Source organism: Hyperolius riggenbachi, chromosome 11 (assembly GCF_040937935.1).
Source record: "Hyperolius riggenbachi isolate aHypRig1 chromosome 11, aHypRig1.pri, whole genome shotgun sequence".
Classification (NCBI taxonomy): Eukaryota; Metazoa; Chordata; class Amphibia; order Anura; family Hyperoliidae; genus Hyperolius; species Hyperolius riggenbachi.
In genome coordinates, this window is record NC_090656.1 from 149048654 (window position 1) to 149071378 (window position 22725).

The 22725-nt window shown below is 43.9% G+C and overlaps 1 protein-coding gene across 1 annotated transcript in view; it reads right to left on the reverse strand.

Annotated features, from left to right (window-relative positions):
• Positions 1 to 11896: 11896 nt before the first annotated feature.
• Positions 11897 to 22725, reverse strand: part of UBXN1 (UBX domain protein 1) — a 272138-nt gene continuing 261309 nt past the window's right edge. The window contains exon 5 of the mRNA XM_068261474.1: positions 11897 to 12426. Coding sequence (XP_068117575.1) covers positions 12386 to 12426 — 41 coding nt within the window. The 3' untranslated portion in view covers positions 11897 to 12385. The remainder of the gene's footprint in view (positions 12427 to 22725) is intronic.

A 22725-nucleotide genomic window follows, 5' to 3' on the forward strand; every position in this document is an offset into this window, starting at 1 on the left:
CTCACCTTGTCCCTGCGATCAGGCTGAAGCCCAAGCCTCCGTTCCCCACTCTGCAGTCAGCCCCGTGATGCAGAATATCCAAATACCGGCTTGATGATGTCATCAAGCCCAGACCCAGTTAAGGGCATCACCGGGCTGCGTTTAGAGCGGGGAACGGAGGCTCAGGCTACAGCCTGATCGCAGGAACGAGGTGAGGTGCGAGAGACGGCTTGTGATCTACCCACAAAGGGGGCTGCCTGAATAGGGGGGCACATCTGACTATCCATACTGGGGGATTGAGGACCCCTGGTGAGGGGTGGGGTGAGGGGTGGGGTGTTAAAATGTGCAGCTGGGGTGACTAATAAGATAATGTGGATACATATACCCATTTTGGTTGCAAAAAATATATACTGGGGGCAGATCTGGCTATCATGGGGGGACCTAATCCTGTGTGCACACACTAATCCAGAGGGCACATCTGGCTATAATTGCACTGGTCCATAAGGGGGAAACAAGGTCTGGATGCGAAGTGGTTAAACACAGAAAAAAGATATTCTAATACCGTTTATTTCTTTATTGGACATGAAAGAATATGACACTTAAAGTGAATGGGTACCACTTTAAAAATAAAAAAGTATGATACTCACCTAAGGAGAGGGAAGGCTCGATCCTAATGAGCCTTCCCTCTCCTCTCCCAGTGCTCGGTCCCGCGCAGGATCCCCCGTAGCAGTATTCGACCAGTTCGGTCAAATACTGCCACTTCTGCCGCCAAAGGGAGGTTTCAAAAGCCTTCGGGAGCACTCGGGCTCCCGAAGACGGGCCAATCCACACTACGCATGCGGGAGCACCCTCTTCAACGCATTCACGCGTGCGTAGTATGGAGCGGCCCGTCTTCGGGAGCCTGAGTGCTCCCGAAGACCTCCGAAGTCCCTGCGGCGGCGGATGCGAACGAGGGAGCCAGCACAGCACCGAGGGCACCGGGAGATGAGAGGGAAGGCTCATTAGGACCGAGCCTTCCCTCTCCTTAGGTGAGTATCTGACTTTTTTATTTTAAAAGTGGTACCCATTTGCTTTAAGCCCGAAGAAGGCTCTAGTCTACAGTTGAAAGCTTGCATGCTCTTTTAAGTTCTTTGAAGTTAGCCAATAAATGGTATCATCCTGATCCAAAACCTATTAATTATACAGTGCAAGATTTTTAGCCGTTTGGAGGCTTCCGGCAAATCGCCTGGCAACTTGCTGGCTGCGATACGAGGGGCCTGGGGAGGAAGACTGGGAGGTGCTGGGTCCAGGGGCATCTCCTTCCTGCAGGTCCGGGGGCTGCACAGACAGAGGGATCCTGCCCTGTCTGGGGGCGCGTCCTGGGCCTTGCTGTGCAGGTGGGGGATGAGAAGCAGATCCAGCTGTAATAAAGAATAATAAATAATATAATGAGAACGAAATATGTCATGAAAAAAGTATTACGTTTTTACTCAAACTAATTTTTTTTTTAATCGCTGCTGTATCCAACTGTTAGCAGTCTCTCTCACCTCACCTCGTCCCTGCGATCAGGCTGCAGCCCGAGCCTCCGTTCCCCACTCTGCAGTCAGCCCCGTGATGCAGACTATCCGATTCCCGGCTTGATGATGTCATCAAGCCCAGACCCAGTTAAGGGCATCACCGGGCTGCGTGTAGAGCGGGGAACGGAGGCTCAGGCTACAGCCTGATCACAGGAACGAGGTGAGGTGAGAGAGACGGCATGTGATCTACCCACGAAGGGGGATGCCTGAATGGGGGGGGGGAACATCTGACTATCCATACTGGGGGATTGAGGACCCCTGGTGAGGGGTGGGGTGAGGGGTGGGGTGTTAAAATGTGCAGCTGGGGTGACTTATAAGATAATGTGGATACATATACCCATTTTGGTTGAAAAAAAAAATATACTGGGGGCAGATCTGGCTTTAATGGGGGGGGGGGGGGGACGTAATCCTGGGTGCACACACTAATCCAGAGGGCACATCTGGCTATAATTGCACTGGTCCATGAGGGGGAAACCAGGTCTGGATGCGAAGTGGTTAAACAAAGAAAAAAGTTATATTCTAATAACGTTTATTTTTTTATTGGACATGAAAGTATATGACTCTTAAAGTTAATGGGTACCACTTTAAAAAAAAAAGTATGATACTCACCTAAGGAGAGGGAAGGCTCGGTCCTAATGAGCCTTCCCTCTCCTCTCCCAGTGCCCAGTCCCGCGCAGGATCCCCCGTAGCAGTATTCGACCAGTTCGGTCAAATACTGCCACTTCCGCCGCCAAAGGGAGGTTTCGGAAGCCTTCGGGAGCACTCGGGCTCCCGAAGACGGGCCAATCCATACTACGCATGCGCGAGCACCCTCTATGATGCATTCACGCGTGCGTAGTATGGAGCGGCCCGTCTTCGGGAGCCTGAGTGCTCCCGAAGACCTCCGAAGTCCCTGCGGCGGCGGATGCGAACGGGGGAGCCAGCACAGCACCGAGGGCACCGGGAGAGGAGAGGGAAGGCTCATTAGGACCGAGCCTTCCCTCTCCTTAGGTGAGTATCTGACTTTTTTATTTTAAAAATGGTACCCATTCGCTTTAAATACAGTAAAATATAAATAGGATAGGATATAAAGAGCGCTCTTGAACATAGACTGGGGCAATGGTTCATCTTTGGTAGGAATAAGCCCCTCCGCACACAGCAAATATATCAAAGGAGTGGCTTTAAGACAACTCTGTGTATGTATGCCCTTGAGTTGAGAGGCCAAGCAAGAGCATAGTAGAGATGCCGCGAACCTCCGATTTTCGGTTCGCGAGCCTTCGCGGAAGGTTCGGTTCGCGGAAAAGTTCACGAACCGCAATAGACTTCAATGGGGATGCGAACTTTGAAAAATAGAAAAAATTATGCTGGCCACAAAAGTGATGGAAAAGATGTTTCAAGGGGTCTAACACCTGGAGGGGGGCATGGCGGAGTGGGATACATCCCCAAAGTCCCGGGGAAAAATCTGGATTTGACGCAAAGCAGCGTTTTAAGGGCAGAAATCACATTGAATGCTAAATTGCAGGCCTAAAGTGCTTTAAAACATCTTGCATGGGTCTACATCAATCAGGGAGTGTAATTAGAGTTCTGCGTCACACTGACACACCAAACTCACTGTGTAACGCACCGCAAACAGCTGTTTGCGTAGTGACGGCCGTGCTGGACTGGTGCGCACCGCAGCCAGAGTGTAGGCCATGGCGTTTTTCAAGGTCATATGGTCGCCGGGCTGTGGTAGCTCAATGATAGAACAACAGTGACTGTCCAGCTGATCAAATTTGGTCTGACCACAATGAAGCTAGCAGCAGCCTTAAAAATTCAGGAATCCTGGACCCTGTTGGTGGTGGCGGAGAAGGCAAGCGGCCTGCAGGCAGAGATGCTGTGTGTGGGGACTGACTTAGTCTTCGGTCGTGCAGTAGCCCTCCGTGATCCATTCCTCATTCATTTTGATAAAGGTCAGGTACTGAACACTGTCGTGACTTAGGCGACTTCTCTTCTCAGTAACTATGCCTCCAGCTGCACTGAAGGTCCTTTTCGACAGGACGCTTGCGGCAGGGCAAAAGAGAAGTTGTATGGCAAATTGGGACAGCTCTGGCCACAGGTCAAGCCTGCGCAACCAGTAGTCCAAGGGTTCATCGTCGCTTTTCGCAGTGTCTACATCCACACTCAAGGCCAGGTAGTCGGGTGGGTGGATCCGGAAGGACTATGGCGAGGAGTTGGACTAAAGAATGTCCGCATGTCCGACATCACCCTGAGATCGCTGGAGCGTCCTGTCCTTGCCTGCGTGGACTTGGGAGGAGAAGGGTTACTGCCAGTGGTACCTTGATTGCGTTGTGCAGCCACATCACCCTTAAACGCATTGTAAAGCATCATCGACAGCTAGTTCTGCAAGTGCTGCATCCTTTCGGCCTTCTGTTGAGTTGGTAACAGGTCCGCCACTTTGTGCCTGTACCGAGGGTCTAGTAGGTGGCCACCCAGTACAGGTCATTCGCCTTGAGTTTTTTGATACGGGGGTCCCTCAACAGGCTGGACAACATGAAAGAGGACATCTGCACAAAGCTGGATGCAGATGTACTCTCCATCTCCTCTTGCTCTTCCTCAGTGATGGGACGCAACTCCTCTTCCTCCCCCCAGCCACGAACAATACCATGGGAACGTGGAGCAGCAGAAGCCCCCTGTGACGGCTGCCGCGGTTGTTCTTCTTTTGCCGCCTCTTCCTCCTCCACAGAAACACCTTCCTCATCATCACCATCATCAGAGTCTGACTCCTCTCCTTCCCCACATGACTCCTCTTCTTCCTCCTCCTCCCCCCTCTGTGCTGCCGCAGGTGTTGTGGAAACATCAGGTTTGGATGTAAATTGCTCCCACGACTCCTTCTGCTGTAACTGTTCTCGTTCACGCTCCTCCACAGCTGTATCCACCACTCTATGCACGGCACGCTCCAGGAAGTAGGCGTAGGGGATCAAGTCGCTGATGGTGCCCTCATCGTGACTCACCAGTTTGGTCACCTCCTCAAAGGGCTCCATGACCCTGCATGCATTTTGCATTAGTGTCCAGTTGTTAGGTCACAACATCCCCATCCTCCCAGATTGTGTCCTTGTACTGTAATGATACAGGTACTGGGTGGCGGCTTTCTCCTGGTCTAGCAGGCGAGAGAACATCAGCAGGGTGGCATTCCAGTGAGTCGGGCCTTTCGCAAATCAGGCGTCTCACCGGCAAATTGTTTCTACGCTGAATGTCCGCAAAGCGTGCCATAGCCTTGTAAGAGTGCCTGAAATGCCCACACAACTTCCTGGCCTGCTTCAGGACGTCCTCTAAGCCTGGGTACTTGGACACAAATCTTTTCACGACCAGATTCAGCACATGTGCCATACATGGTATGTGTGTCAGCTTTCCCAAATTCAACGCAGCAATGAGATTGCTGCCGTTGTCACACACCACGTTGCCGATCTCAAGCTTGTGCGGGGTCAGCCATTGCTCCACCTGTTTGTTAAGAGCAGCCAGGAGAGCAGCTCCAGTGTGACTCTCCGCTTTCAGGAAAGACATGTCTAGCACTGCTTGACACCGTCGTACCTGGCATGCAGCATAGGCCCTGGGGTGCTGGGGCTGTGTAGCTGGAGAGGAGATTGCGGCACCAGCCAAGGAGGAGGAGGAGGATGACGACAGCGAAGCGGTGGTAGCAGGTGGAGAGGAGGTGGCTGGAGGCCTGCCTGCAAGCCGTGGAGGTGTGACAAGTCGGTCCGCTGCGCAGCCACGTACTCCCTGCTTGCTGCCATCGGTCACCAGGTTGACCCAATGGGCTGTGTATGTAATGTAGTGGCCCTGCCCGTGCTTGGCAGACCAGGCATCCGTGGTCAGGTGGACCCTTGACCCAACGCTGTGTGCCAGAGATGACACCACTTGCCTCTCAACTGCATGGTACAGTTTGGGTATGGCCTTTTGTGAAAAATAATTGCGGCCTGGTATCTTCCACTGCGGTGTACCAATGGCCACAAACTTACGGAAAGCCATCGACTCCACCAGCTTGTATGGTAATAGCTGGTGAGCTAATAGTTACGCCACGCCAGCTGTCAGACGCCAGGCAAGAGGGTGACTGGCAGACATTTGCTTCTTACGCTCAAATACTTCCTTCACGGACAGCTGGGTACTGCTGTGGGCAGAGGAGAAGGAACCGCTGAAGGGAAGAGGTGGTGTAGAGGAGGGTGGCTGTTAAGGTGCACGGGAGAAAGTGGATGAAAACGATGCACCTGAAGGAGGAAGAGGAGAAGGAGGGTGGCTTGTCTTTTGAGGGGTGCTGCTTTTCCTCAGGTGTTCTTGCCATAGCTGTTTGTGCCTTCTTTTTAGTCTCTTTCCAATCTCAGGAATCTAGCTGTTCTCCAAACCCGGATTGGCATCTGGAGCCTTTTGCTTATCCGACTGACATCTCTGTCTCGGCTGCCAGCACCTCAGCTTTCTTGCTTCCATATTGCCAAACTCCTGAAATCGAAATAAAAACAAATCAATTCTTATTAATGATTTGGGTTTCGCCCTGCGGCTTGTACTCTGTACACTTTAAATTGATCAATATATACCATAATGGATCTCGTTGCTTTATGGTTCTCATGAGCTCTGTTTGCTCTTTTTGGTAGACTGGAGCTCCCCTACCTAAGTACTATCCTAAGTACTTACCTGTTTAAAATATGCTCCCGCGGACTTTACCTTTGGATGCTCTCACCTCATTGCAAACTCTCCCCACATCCCCCCCTTCTGTACATACTCGGCCGTAGTATGCACAGATTACGGATGCCACACATCTGTTGCTGCTTTGCAGGTGAGCCTGCAATGCTCTTACTCATTTTCGCATTGACTTACCTAGAACTTCATCGATCGCAGCCCTCTCTGCTCGACGTCCTGTTTAGTGTACCCTCTGACCAATGTTTGCCAGGTAACCACACAGGGTTCAGGGCTGCGCATGCTTGCATGCGAATCACTGAATGCCCACTTGGTAGGTAGTCCTATGGTAAACACTGTACTGAGACACCGTCGCTCTATAAATGGCAATTATTTGTTTGTTTGTAATTGCCCCATGAACTGCTTTCAGTTCTGTTCTGTGCTAAACTGAATCAGAGCTGGAGAAAAGAAGAGAAATAAAAAAATATATATATTTGACCAATCGGTGGGCGAGGAAAAACACGCTAACAGCCCAGCAATGACCTCTTTGTCAATCTCTGGTCCTGTCCCTGACACAAAAAAACCCTGAAAAAAACATTCTGCAGTCGCAGCGACGTACACCTGGATTGGTCAACTCCTTTCTTTCTCTCTTTTCCTTTCCCCCTCTCCAACTATGCACTGCCCCCCCTATCTCTATTGGGAACACATGCTGCACTGCACTTTAAGGTGCCTCACTTAAAGGAATAATCCCATAAACAACCCTGTACAGATAACCCCCCTGATCCGCTTTTGCAAATCACTCCCTTGGAAATATCTGACTTCTACGTGTCTCCATGCCCCTGGCTGGAAAACACTTCCTATCCGTGACCATGCAACTTGCTTGGCTCACGTATGCGGACACTCCTTTCCCTGTGCCCCGTCTTCTATTGAGGATATCATCTGGAAGCCTAGATACTCGGTGGAATATCTCTGTCCCCACTCTGGACCCCCCCACCAGCTGTCTCCGTGCATGGCGCCGTGTGCACAGCTGTGACGTGGGACGTGGGATCCCCCCAGCACATCCTCCCCCTGATATTGGGGCGTGCCTGTCAGTGGGCGCTTCCAGTCCCCTCCCCTCCTAATACATCATGAAGGTGGGAGTGGCTTTCTCAGAAATGCGACTCCCTTTTGAGTCATGGCATGCCAGCCAAGATGGCTGCTATGTAATCCCCCATAGCAACCTGTCAATCCTATACACTTATAGAAAAGAAAGATACATGCACACCATACATTTCAGCATATATAGACATTTCAGCATATGGATCTCTTCCAGAAACTGAGCATACAGCTATATACACTCTCGGATGCCTGCAAAAAAAAAAACACATAAAAGACAAATTGCACAGCAGTTTGTGAAGTTTCTTATCTCCTCCACCTCAGAAAACGAAACTAAAATCATCTTGGACATGCAGACAGAGAGAAAAAAAAACACGCACTTAACCCTGTGTCGCCACTATAAATACGTCAAACTTTACCCGTAGCATAAAACTATGCCTGGAATGTGGAGTGACAAAGAAAAACTGAACAAATCTTCCAGCTGTTAGCATATGTCCACAGACACAAACCTTAACCGTGCTCCCCCCAATCTGTAGAGAGGGGGGTCGGGGCACTGTATTGCCCCCCCCCCCCCCCAACTAAACCTACGCTCTGCAATCCGTGAATATAAAAAAAAAACATGACACTGAACTATTCAAGTTAAAAAAACAACAACACATGTAGCACTGAACTGGAACCAGCTCTCCTCCCTCCTCCTCTGCCACTCTCCTCTGGCTTCACTCACCCCCTTCCACTGACATACTAGCGGGCGGGTGAAAGCATCCCACATGACCCAAAAGAAAACAAAACAAACACAACCTCTGAGATAACACGAAGGAAAGACAGCAAGAGAAAAGTATGTACGCTGCTCACACTGACACCGCAGCAGCTACTGCCAGCCCTGTCAGCTCCCCCCCCCCCCCCCCTCCCTAAAAACCCACGGGAGGGAGAGAAAAATCCGCAGCTGCACATAACACACAGAATGCAATATCATATTACTGTATCCAACCACACATTATAACACCAAATAAACAAACATCATACTCGCCTGGTCAGCGGACTTCCTATACTGCCAGTTCGATTCAGCTGTAGCAAATTTCCACACGGACCCCTGGACCCACTCCTCGAAGCTGCTGAGTATCTTCACTTCGCTCAGCGGATCAACCCCCTGCGGCATTTGCTGGGCCATGCCTGGGATATCTTCTGATCCTGTTTAGGCATGCAACAGCATGTACGGCGCAGTTGAAATTCAAAGTCCAAGAGATCAGCCACTGATTACCTCGAACTGCAGCCCGTGTGCTGGCTCATGCAGCCTCCCACACACCACTTATCTTCTCGATAAGCCTGTCCGTGTTTCGCTGTGGAATTTCTCGATAGACTGACTACCATCTAGGGCCCGGCCCTTCTCTGGCTTTCTGCTAGACAGCGCTGGGTTCACGGCACCAACTGTAAGAACTTCACGTTTCACACCTGTATTCCGGCACCAGCAACTCATTAGTAAGAGCTGCAAACACGACTCTCATCACAGCAACAGCAGTCTTCAGAGTTAGAAGTTTATTCAACAGATATACAGATACAGTTCGTTACATCTTAGCCAAGCAGATTCTTCTTTAAGTCCATTTGCGTTACACGCTCTTGACTAACATTCCTCCTAAATGTTAGTCAGGATATCTTCTTTCTATTCTAAGTTACATCTAAACTAAGTATATACAGCATACGTTATATCAGATTACATAAAGGAAAGTAGTTAGGGTTCCAGTCAGTAGATAGAGAGATTGAAAGTAAGAGAGCCCTCCGTTGGCAAAACATGAACCTTAATACTGACCAGGAAAGAGTTAACTGTGTCATCATCTGAACCATCTATAATTGGTTCAGATCCCTTGTGATGTCATGATACACACCTACTCAATTAATATTCTATGAGCCCCCTTGTCCCAGTTGCAGGAATGTTATGTTTTATAAATATGGCCTATGTTGATTGTTCCCGTAGTCCATTTGTCTGGGGCAGTGTAGGCCTAAGACCTTGGACTAGGAACATCTTCTCAGTATCTGCTTGTATCATCTGCTTCAAGAAGACACTGAGATGCTTCTGCCTGCATCACGAGAAACTCTATTTAAAGGTATACTCTGCGAACAAGCCTTTTACCTAAAGCTCAGTCCAAATAACTGAGGCCTACATATATCATCGACAGCAAGTTAAATAATCGCACTCAATGCCAAGCCGCTGCAGCTAAAGCTAACGAAATTTTGGGATGCTGTAAGAGGTAGCGGAACCGCCGCCAGAACGCACGTGGCGGCGGATTCCGTATCACAAACAGAAGCCTCCGCATCCTTGCCGGCGGGTGGAGTAGGGCAGGCGGCGGAGTCCGTGAGCTCGGCGGACTCCGCCGCACAGTTGCTGCCTGGGGGGGTCGCCCGCTCCCTCGTCGGCTCAGAGTCTCCGCATTACGCGTGCACGCACGAGGAGACAGGAACTTTATGCCTCTAGAAGGGGAGTCAGCTAACCAGGCCGGTCAGCTGACTCCAGCAGAACCTTGGATTGGCTGGGGCTCTGGGGCGGCACTGGGCAGCTCTCTGGCTACATATAGGACTTGCTGGTCAGTAGCAAGTTGTCTGCTGTCGTGAATACTTCTGTGTTAGCGCTCAGACCTTAGGCTAGTTCCCAGGTGTCGAAACCAAGGACTTCACACCTCAGATTAGGATTGTATTTGATTGTTTACCTGTGTATGACTCTGGCTGTCCCTGACTATCCTTTACTCTAATCGTTTTGTACTTCTGCCTATCTGATTCAAGTTGCCGACCCTGCCTGTTTACCAACTCTGAATTAGCCTTCCGTTTCTGTACTTTGCCAGCCCGTACCGTTATCGACTATTGGCTTGGTTTCTGACTATTCTCTCGTCTCACGCTTTTGTACTGTCGCTACCTGTACTGTTGCCGAACCTCAATCTGTCTGACCTTTCTCCCTTCAGTGGAACGTCTCCCACTGTAGGGTTCTCTCTGAGGCTTGCCTCTCCGAGACACTTGTCCTAGCAGACCATTACTGCTAGAGGCTGAGACTCCTCCGCTGCCTATTTGAGGATCTCGCACACGGGGTTCCCATTCAGAGGTAACCACACCTCTGAGGAATCGCTGTGTGGTGGATATTTCCACTACGTTGTATTTTGCTGCATTTATTGTTTTGTGTGTCTACTACCCTGTTTTGTTCAGCCCGCATTATTAGCAATTCCGCAGATTGCTATATAATCGGGTCTGTCCTTGTATTATTAGTGATTCTGCGGATCCCCAATAATCAAGGTGCTGGGTGCGACACTGATCTTATCTGATCGTTTCAGGCCCTAACTTCAGTAGTGAGCCTTCCGTTGATCTACCATCAGAAAGATACTGATTACCTTGCTCTCATTTTATCTGCATTAGTGGTGGTACTGCAGTTAATCACGTAATCAGTTCTCCGTGCTCTAGCTGACAGATTGTCACAGATGCATTAAAAGGGAAATAAAAACACGAGATGCTAGGATAATATTGCTCCTGTTTAACTCTCTAGTTTGCCCACATCTGGAATATGGAATCCAGTTCTGGGCACCACATTACAGGAAAGTTATTGCAGTTTTAGAGCAGGTGCAGAGACGAGCAACAAAATTGATACGTGGGATGGAAGGTCTTACTTACCAAGAAAGGTTAGAATGTATAAATACATTAGAGGGCAATATAAAAGCTTGGCGGATGAGCTTTTTGTCCCTAGGCCTTCTCAAAGGACTAGAGGACATGATCTGCGCATGGAGGAAAATCATTTTAGCCATTTATTTAGGAAAGGGTTCTTTACAGTAAGAGTGATTAAGATGTGGAATGCATTGCCACAGGAAGTAGTTATGGCAAATTCTATACCTGCATTTAAAGGGGGCTTAGATGCTTTCCTTGCGTTGAAAGACATCCATGGCTACAATTACTAGGTAATGCCCAATGATAGTTACATAGTACATAGTTACATAGTTATTTTGGTTGAAAAAAAGACATACGTCCATCGAGTTCAACCAGTACAAAGTACAACACCAGCCTGCTCCCTCACATATCCATGTTGATCTAGAGGAAGGCAAAAAACCCTTACAAGGCATGGTCCAATTAGCCCCAAGAGGGAAAAATTCCTCTTGGGGCTAATTGGACCATGCCTTGTAAGGGTTTTTTGATGTTGATCCAGGGATTTTATCTGATTGCCATCTGGAGTTGGGAAGGATTTTTTTTCCCTTTTGGGGCTAATTGGACCATGCTTTGTAAGGGTTTTTCGCCTTCCTCTGGATCAACAGGGATATGTGAGGAAGCAGGCTGGTGTTTTACTTTATTCTCTGGTTGAACTCGATGGACTTATGTCGTTTTTCAACCCAAATAACTAAGTAACTATGTAACAATTCCTAATAGCCGTTAGAAGGTATTACTTTTTTAAAACTTTGTGTTTTGTACCTACTTTGACACAATAAAACTTCTGTGCACTGTGCCCTAAATTCTTCTTCACATGTGCACAAGGACATTTAAAGCTGACTGTGCTGGCTAGTAATAAAGACGTTCTGAATCCTGCTGGTCATGACAGTAAGGAAGATCTTTTTTAAATAATACTAAAAAGACATTGACAATATTAAATTATTTTCCCCAAGAAAAAATAATGGAACAAAATATTATGATTTCAAATATTTTATTTTCCAATAATAGAATATATATAGTAGGCCAGTATTTCCCAAATTTTGAAACTCTTACCAATAGCGGAACTCACATCTATATGTGATGCACTGCAATTTGGAAAAGTGAAGTAATTCAAGTGTCCTAGTGAAAGATACCAAAAAAAGCATGGGAAAAGCTGTCCTGTGGGCTTATACAGGTAAATGTACTGGAAAACATGTCTTGACTATTTAAGTATTGCAGCTGGGTGGCACTAATAGATATTTTATTACCCTAAGTGTTAGTCAAACACTGCAAATCTGTCACAGTGTTCCTCGATTCAACAAAGTTTGGAAAACACCGTGTTTAGAAATCCGTTTCAAGAAATGAAGGCAATAGACTTTTTATGGTCTTTTCAGGCTGCCATCTCTTAGAGTTCTTTTTTTGCAATCTTCATGGACGTCCTTTGATTTTAGGTAATATTTACGCTGGTAAGATTTGGTTACATCTTATTTTCTGGAAACAATCAAGACAGATGAAGGCACCAAACCTACAGAATATAAAATTAATAACAAAAAGAATAAAACAGTGTAGATAATTTACTAAAATCATACTATTTGTTAACACAGCAAAAGTTGATTTAGGCAATCCCTTAATACACAGATTTAGTACATAGTACAAACCATATATACTTGTGTAGAAGCCACACCGTGTATAGGCCGACCCCACCAACGTTTGCCTCTGAAAAAACCTAATAATTAATGTGTTACCCACAGAAAAGTCGACCCCTCCCCCCCAATTTCTCCCATAGTCTTCCCCCTGTATTGGGGGACAGAGTGCCTCTCCCCAGCATGTGGTGCAGAGTGAAGCATGCTCGTAGCTATAGTTACCTTTTAAAAAAAATTAAACAATTAAAGAGGGCTTGGATGCTTTCCTTACATTGAGAAGGGCACCCACGGCTATAATTTTTAAGTAATTCTTAACTGACATCTGGAGTTTGGAAGGAATTATTCCCTTTTAAGACTAATTGGCCCAAGCCTTGTAAAGTTTTTTTTGCCTTCCCCTGGATCAACTCTGATATGTGCAGGTTCAGAATGGTGTTTTATTGATTTTTTTTATTTATTTATTTATTTTTCCTGGTGAGACTTGATGAACAAATGCCTGTTTTCAAGCATACTATGTAAAACAAATGACAACTGGCAAGAAATCTATATATTAAGTATACAGTATATACTGTACTATCTATAGTTGCCACTCTTTGTTCCTGGCAACAATCTTCCCATCTCCCGTACAGCTCTTCTTGCTAGATGTCAAGGTTTCACTCTCTTCACGTCGCAGGGAACCACTTACTGTTTCCCTTGCAGCTTTGTACTTGCCACTGACTTCTAGCGGCCGAGTACAGAAGTGCAAGGGAAACAGGAAGTGGCTCCACAGGACAAGAAGAGAGCAAAACCTGGACATCTAGCAAGGAAAGCTGTACGGGCGATGGGAAAATTGCTGTCAGAAACAAGAAGTGGTAACCATAGATACAGTGCACGCTTCCAATGTCTGCACTAAGTATATATGGTATCTTATCTTACTAATATTATAAATGTTAGAGTTTGGATGTTTGTTACTCAATCACGCAACAATGGCTGAACGGATTTGAATGGAATTTGGCACACACATAGTACATTACCTGGAATAGTTCACTGTGATGTTGTGCTCAGTCCTCAATCTCCTATGGGGCTGCTGACTATACACAGAGACAAGTCCCAGTCACAATTACCAAACAGAAAATAGTCACGCCAGTAGTCCATACACGAGCAATGCAGATTGTAAAACCTTTAAAGATAAAAACACAACAAAGCGGACCTTCTCATGGTGAGTATTGTCTCAACAGTACACCCTTGTGCTTACACACACTGTGTGAGGGAAAAAGAAACTGTCACTAAGGGTTAGGGGAGATCACACACCCTCTTTATGCCCCCACTCACCAGATAGCTTCTTTCACTTTTGCATATCAATAAGTCCATGCTGTATATGGCCTAAAACCACCAAAACACTCTTCATCGCATAAAACTGCTTTAATAAGGCTCCCAATGGCCCCCCAAGTTAAAACTGCGTACATAAAATACACTTGCACAGTTGCATATCACAGTACCACATCTCCGCCAGCGCCAGTCACCTCTCACATGCCCAGCTACGTCTCTCTCGGTGGTTGAATAGCGTGCGTCCTCCAAATTCTGCCCTACTTGTTTTGTCACGTGGGTTGTGACTCATCAGGGGCTGGAATACGCACGTTCCCTGTAGCACTATGTATGCATGGACCCCGCCTCCTCCCTCCCCAGCAAGCCTCTAGGGTGTAAGAGTACTAGGCGGGACATCATGGGGGGCAAGACCAGCTCCTTTTACATTCGCTATAATACCTATGCCTACCCTAACGTTATAAAACTATTTAAAAACATAAAAATGATCAAACTTCCCGCATCCCCCCATAAAAAGGGTTGGTCATACGACCGGCCGACAAGGGGGGAGGGGTGGTAGTCTTAAATAAAAAGCAATGTTTCAATGAATTGGATAAAATGGTTTATGATGCCAACACATATGAGAAATTGATGGAGAATCCTACACAGGAGTATAAAAAACAGCTGATCACGCTATTTAGAGAAAGACTAGATGAAGGGGTGGTTTCAGATCAAGAATTTAGATATTTGATTCCCTCAGCACCTAGAGTGCCTATCATATACCAAATCCCAAAATTCACAAAAGCATAACAGAACCCCCAGGCCGCCCCATTATTAGCGGTATAGGTTCAATTACACATAGGGTGGGAATCTTATCTTGACAGGTTTTTACAGCCACTTGTATGCAACTTACAACATGTGTTGAAGGGCACCAGGCATACCCTACAGGTGCTGCAGAGGGTGAAGGTTGAGGAAAATATGGTGCTGGGAACATCAGATGTAAATTCACTGTATACAAATATACCCCATCAAGGGGGAATTGAGGCAGTTAAATGCTATTATTTTGTGTGTAGTGGTCAGGGGGCAACTCATGGGGCCCCCGGGAAATAGGAGATTATGGGGCCCCCGTACCAGTGTTTCCCACCTTTCACATTATATTTTTACAGGCTAAGATATAATAATTTACTGACAACAGTAAATATTGTATATTGTGATATTTTATACTGATAAAAACCCCTGCACTGCGCATAGCACGGCGAAAAATGGGTGTGGTCACGCAACAGAATGTGGGCGTGGTCATGGGTGGGGCAAAATATACATGACCTTAGCTGTGGTGTAAAAGGTCTACCGGGAAGTTTGAACTCTGCCATAGTGTTTCCCCCCAAAATACATGTAATCTGACAGCATTTCACCCAAAAATCCATGCAATTTGGCAGAGGTTGCGCCAAAATACAGATAATATGGCAGTCGTTCCCCCAAAATAGATGTTATCTGGCAGCAGCGGTTCCCCAAATACACATAATTTGGCAGCAGCTCCCCAAAATATGGGTAATCTGGCAGCGGATCACCAAAAAAACATGTAGCAGCAGTGGTACCCCCTAAATACACAGAATCTGGAAGCAGCGGTTCCCCCATTATACACAATCTGGCAGCGGTTCCCCCAAAAATACACATAATCTGGCAGCTGTTTCCCAAAATACACTTAATCTGGCAGCAGCAGTTCCCCAAAAATAGTTAATCTGGCAGTAGTTCCCCCAAAATAGGTGCCCCCAGTATAGGTAACCAGGTAAAAAGGTATCCCCAGTGGAAGTAACCAGGTCTATAGGTTTTCCCAGTGCAGGTATCCAGGTCTATAGGTGTCCCCAGTATAAGTAGCCAGGTCTATAGGTGTCCCCAGAATAGATAACCAGGTCTATAGAAGTCCCCAGATAAGATAGCCAGGTCTATAGCTGTCCCCAGAATAGGTAGCCAGGTCTATGGGTGTCCCTAGTATAGGTAGCCAGGTCTACAGGTGTCTCCAGAATAGGTAGCCAGGCCTATAGGTGTCCCCAGTACAGATAGCCAGGTCTATAGGTGTCTCCTGTATAGATAGCCAGGTCTTTAGGTGTCCCCAGTATATGTAGCCAGGTGGATAGGTGTCCCAATATATGTAGCCAGGTCTATAGGTGTCCTCAGTATAGGTATCCAGCTGTATAGGTGTTCCCAGTATATGCAGCCAGGTGTATAGGTGTCCCCAGTATAGCCAGGTCTATAGGTGCCCTGAGTATATGTAGCTAGGTCTATAAGTGCCCCCAGTATATGTAGCTAGGTCTATAGGTGTCCCCAGGAGGGGAGGCAGCCAGTGAAAGAGGGTGATGGGCATAGCAGCGGAGAAGGGGGGGGAGGGGAGTCTCCCCCCCCCTTCCCTCACCTTGGGGCCCCCCTTCCTGGCTCTCCCCTCCGGAATGTGTAAGTGTCGCACAGCGGCTGACAGCGGGCGGGGACTTACCGCTGTTACAGCCACCGGAGGGAGCGCTGATCTGAGAGCCAGGAAGGGGGCCCCAAGGTGAGGGAAGGGGGGGAGACTTCCCCCCTTCTCCACTGCTATGCCCATCACCCTCTTTCACTGGCTGCCTCCCCTCCTGCTCAGGGTTCTCTGGCGGGCCCCCCCCTGACCACGGGCCCTCGGTCTGTGCCCGAATGGTCAGTCCACCCCTGGTAGTTGTATGCAGTGAGCTAATACTAGCAGGCGTGATGCGCTATGAGCAGTAGTGCATACTGATGACGAAGCTATGGGGGGATGCGGGAAGTTTGATCGTTTTTATGTTTTAAATTGTTTTATTACATTAGGGTAGGCATAGGTATTATAGCGAATGTAAACGGAGCTGGTTCGGCCCCCCATGATGTCCCGCCTAGTTCTATTACACCCTAGAGGCTTGTCGGGGAGGGAGGAGGCGGGGTCCGTGCATACATAGTGCAACAGCCCCGATGAGTCACAACCCACGTGATGAAACGCATAGGGCGGAGTTTGGAGGACGCGCGCTTTTCAACCACCGAGAGAGACGCGGCCTGGGCATGCGAGAGGTGACCGGCGCCGGTGGTGATGTGGTATTGTGATATGCAACTGTGCAAGTGTATTTTATGTACGCAGTTTTAACTTGGGGGCCATTGGGAGCCTTATCAAAGCGGTTTTATACGATGAAGAGTGCTTTGGTGTTTTTAGGCCTTATACAGCACTGACTTATTGATATGCAAAAGTGAAAGAAGCTATCTGGTGAGCGGGGGCATAAAGGGGGTGTGTGATCTCCCCTAACCCTTGGTGACAGTTTCTTTTTCCCTCACACAGTGTGTGTAAGCACAAGGATGTACTGTTGAGACAATACTCACCATGAGAAGGTTCGCTCTGTTGTGTTTTTATCTTTAAAGGTTTTACAATCTGCATTGATCGTGTATGGACTACTGGTGTGACTATTTTCTGTTTGACATTGCCTAGTGTTATATGTTCAATGTTTTGAGATTTTAATCAAATGATATAAAATATTTGATGACTTGATTTCTCCATGTGGTTTGGGCCCTGCCATTTGGAGAATTAGGTTGTTGGTATTGGATGTCATGAGATTGAGATATCAAAGCTATTGTTTAATATAGTGATAATTATACAATATTAGTTAATAGATATTCAGTATATAATGCTAACTTGGTTTAGAGTGAACATTCAGAAGTGAGCTGAGCTTAGCATGTGTCCTTCCCTTGTGGAATTTAGGGTCACAGATGTCAAGACCAATCCTCATTAGGAGTGTAAAATATAGATCTCTGTCAAGCTAGGCTTCAGGTTGCAGGAATTGTGTCCTGGTTACGTAGTCAGCAGCTGGTTGTTGGGGGTGATGTAACTCCACCCTAAGTTATTCTAAGTTAATGAAAGAGGCTTAGTTTATGATATAGCCATATGTAGTAGACCTCAAAGATTACATCATAGCATTATTGCTGATCCAATTAAAAAGGCAGATGCTATTTAGAATAGGAGGAGGAGTATATGAAAAAGATCATGTATAATGAATAGTCCTAAAAAGGAATTGTACCCAGTGTCAGATAAGGCAGGATTTTATCATCTGTTGTTTATTTAAACCAGCAGGAAGCACACTGACAGACACACATTTTCACACACTTACTCTCACACACACTCATTCAGTTTGTTCTCTTTACGGACAGACACATATACACATACGCTCAAATAGAAGAATACTACAAACAATAGACTCCATATGCAGATTATACAGCAATTTACTCATTCTGTTTTTATATATTTTGTAACTGATTTTTAATGTACCAAAGAACTGTACCTTATTGATTATTGAATATCTACGAAGATCAATAACGTTTAATTAAAATCCACATCCACATTTTACTGTCTCCTGAGGACTTTGTTTTTAAAAGAACATTTTTTTAATCCCATTTTATTACATTTGGTGAGCCAGCCATCCACAAAATTCTTTGATTCACGCAGATTAAATCAGCCAGATCGCAACATCGTTTCAAAATCGGGGAACGAGGACGAGAAGGAAGCTGAGCTGTGTGCTTGTGAAACTCTATTGCGCTGAACCTGAAGTGGGGAAGGTGACAAAGTCGACAGGAGATCTGATGATTGACATCATGTGGCTGTGAGCAGGAATCTATTTGCAAGGGTAATTATGTTTTATTTTCTGTTGAATTGGCTAAAAGTTTAAATAAAGTCAGATTGCGTTATCCAAAATTATCAAAATAATCCAAGATTATCAGTTAGTCAAGATTTGTCAGCTAATAAGGGAAATAGTTACTTATTTTTTGCTAAAATGAACAGCATGCAAAGGAAATTTTATCCCTGTCTCTATGTAGTATTCTCTTATAGTGGTAAACAGAATGCAAACCTTGTCAGTGGGTGTGCATATTTAAAAATGGAACCATTCTGGTCTACAGAGCTGCAAGCTAAACTTGGGAAAAAATTGTTTAAATGGAAGCTTTTGATAGTGTAATCAAAATGTAATTGAATTATAGAAGCAAAACTTACCATAATAGCTTCTATAAGTAAAGTAAGTCCATGTATAAGTCACAATTTATATAAAAAAGAAATACATCTGTAATAGTGGTTTAATAGAAGCGCAGCTTGCAACCCTGAAAGCCAGGAAAATAAAAATGTTTCTGGGTATTTAAAATTGATATTTTATGAATTGGTTACCAAAATGACATGATCTCTTTGCAGCAGCATGTCTTATGTTACAGATATCATTTGTTTAAACTTAAATTAGAGTATAAAATCATTGCATAAGGTCACATAAATGTATTAGCATTGCAAGCTATACATGTTATGAAAAAGTTCATTTAAGTTTGAGTTGTTGTCCATATTTTCATTTGAATATTGATAAAAAGCATAAAATATAGCCATGAATGTTATAATTGATATAAAATTTTAATTAATTCAAATTAAGCCTATAATATTGCATATAATTGATAGTCATCTTGGCTGGATGATAAACATATCTGTCTCTGTATTAGGTGATTAACGGGGATATCGTGGTAAGGGTCAGCATTCATAAGTAAGATGTGATTGCTTGTGACCATAGACAGACAGACATTGTAAAAATCGTTTTTCGTAAAAATTGTTAAAAGTAGGTTTTAAACTAGTGGGTTTAGTCAGGAAGTTATTCTTAGTGAGTTTACTGTGAAATAACATGATTTGGTTTAATTTAGACTGAATAAATTTGAATTGTTGCAAATAACGATTGAACCAATAATTTTATCATAAATTTAGCAGCACATGACTATAGTTAAGAGGTTGTTTATCAAATGCAATACTAAATTTAGATGATTTATGATGCTTTCTAAGGTAAAAAAAATATTTTTTGGAAATCAATTTGTGTTCAGTCTAATTTGATCAGTGATTAATTATTTGATTAATGTAAGCAGGTTATGATATGCTGAGTGCACAGTCCCATAAGTTGTTGATCATGAATAAGTATGTCTTTATACTTATATATATTTTCATATGAATAGCTTTTTCTTACCGGAAGAAAGGTGAAATTTATGAAAATATAATTAATGAATGGTGACAGATGTTTTCATATCTTTTTCCGGTCAGAGGTGTGAAATCAAATGTGCCAGTTCTAATTGTTGTTAATCAGGGGGACATTGTGCTAATGAATCAGATATCTGGATTAAAATTGTATACTTTAATCATTGCTGTAAATTGTCAATACAGTAATGATATCATAGACTGTGCACAATATAATGTTTAAATGCAAAGGAAAGTTTAAAAATGAAGTTAAAAGGACAGCATATTAGAAGAAACTTCTGATAAAAGTAATTGTTTATTTTATATGTGCTTAAGTGATAACATTTTTATTTATGATTTATTGTATACATGTATTTTAATTATTACATTTTATTTCCTGAGAAATATGTGAAGAAGATCAAAGGTAGTGGTGATTTTTCCCCCTTTTCAATAAATTGATGAAGTCTAAGGTACGATATTAATTGAATTATGGGACATTAAAATAATTAGAGTATCAGTTGTTTATAGAGAAGTTGATTCCATGTTTCATTGAGTTTATTTTGGATACTAGCAATTGAATACGTCCAGTTGCTATGTACTTTTGTAACGCCCAGTTGTAATGAAGTATGGGGATTGTCATGAGGTATATTTAAAGGGACAGCTGTAGTTATGTCATCTGAGCTGTTGTCATCTAAGTTGCAATGGTACAATGAAGTTTAAGAACAATTAAAAAAATAGTTATTTCAAGATACATCAGAAAAGTCTTTATAGAAATGATGTATTGATCATTTTTGAGATATTATTTTGTAAGAAATGCAGAGGAGTTACATATGGTTTACTTGCAATTTGCACTCACACAGCAAGTAGATTAACTGATAAAAGAAACGAGAATACACACAACAGAGTCATGCTGTGAGAAACACAGAAGATGTAATCACACTTGATATTGAAAATATATATATACACATGAGATTAGCATGTTATGTAAACACACACACAAATTACCATGCTATTAAACACTTACATAAGACAAGATATTATGAAGTTATGGAAATATAACTTTGTTGTCCTCACAATAAGATGTGAGAGATAATTTAAGATGACATTGTAGTTTTTTATTGAACTTTTTTTAGGTTTTTAGTTTTTTCTAAGGTTATGAAACTTATGTTTATTAGATAGACAAGATGTATAAGGTTCATGGTAAAATTTGTGTCCTCAAAGGATTGCAATAGTTTAGACAATGTCATTGGAGTTTAATATTTTGTTTGTTCAAAAGTGGAACAAAGGTTTACAAGAGTTATGATACTGCATTTTCTTGTTATAGATTTTAATGATCCATTCACGGTTGGAGGTGACATGCAGATATGGCAAAGTCACATGACACAAACTAAAGATTCATTTGAGATGAAGGAATGAATGGCATTTCTGAGGTTTGCAAGGAACATGGCTTAGGCCTGAAGAACTTTGAAGAGTTTTTTTTTCCTCTCCTCATGAACTGAGTTATATTGAGTTTTAATAGTTTATACATTGAAGATGAACTGAACTGGAGAAAAGAAATCTAATCTCTACACACATACAACTGACTTGACACATATGAAGAAGAATTTTTGTATTGATGGTTGTTTTTTTTTTGTTCAATTGTTTGTTTGTTTTGTTTGTTAGTGAACAGGATTCATAAAGAACATTTTTAAGGAAGTTTTTTTTTTAATTTATTAACATATAGATCCAATCATTTTTTAAAAAAGGTAAATGTATGATTATTGTTTGGAAATTGAATATTTTGATAGAGAAAATGTCCATAATATATTTTGTATGCAAAGTTATTTTGCAAGTTTGATGGAATCATTAATGAACAAGTTTTAGATGGTGCAAAAATTATTGATTCTATAATTAATGGTTTGTACTTAGAGATTTTGAAATCTTATTTAAAGGCAAAGACCTTAACAGAAAGCAAAGGGCTAGATAGATACCATAATTATGTCAATTTAAATCAGATGATGTGAAAGTATTATTATACAAATAGCATCAGTATCATGTTCTTCAATGATACATTTTTATGATATTTTTAATTATGATCAATAGTGAGCAAAACATAATTGTCAAGTATATGTTTGAGAGTTCAAACTGAAAATATTACAAATTTCCAAACAATAATACAAACTTTTTAAGGAGATATAACTTGATTAAAAGAAAATGCAAGGTATACATTTTATCATATAGATTTGGGATAGATAAATTATATACTATCAAGATGAATATAAAGCATATTAATGATATCAGTAGCTGGAAGGCAATACATTTTAGTATCAAACATTATTAGGGTGATCCAATGAGTAGAGTTGGGCCGAACCTCCGATTTTAGGTTCGCGAACCGGGTTCGCGAACTTCCGCGGAAGGTTCGGTTCGCGTTAAAGTTCGCGAACCGCAATAGACTTCAATGGGGATGCGAACTTTGAAAAAAAAAAATAATTATGCTGGCCACAAAAGTGATGGAAAAGATGTTTCAAGGGGTCTAACACCTGGAGGGGGGCATGGCGGAGTGGGATACATGCCAAAAGTCCCCGGGAAAAATCTGGATTTGACGAAAAGCAGCGTTTTAAGGGCAGAAATCACATTGAATGCTAAATGACAGGCCTAAAGTGCTTTAAAACATCTTGCATGTGTATACATCAATCAGGTAGTGTAATTAAGGTACTGCTTCACACTGACACACCAAACTCCACTGAACAGAACAGGTATGCAGTGGCGGGTTCACTAAACAGGTATACAGTGGCGGGTCCACTGAACAGAACAGGTATGCAGTGGCGGGTTCACTGAACAGGTATGCAGTGGTGGGTTCACAGAACAGGTATGCAGTGGCAGCAGGATCACTGAACAGGTATGCAGTGGTGGGTGGGTT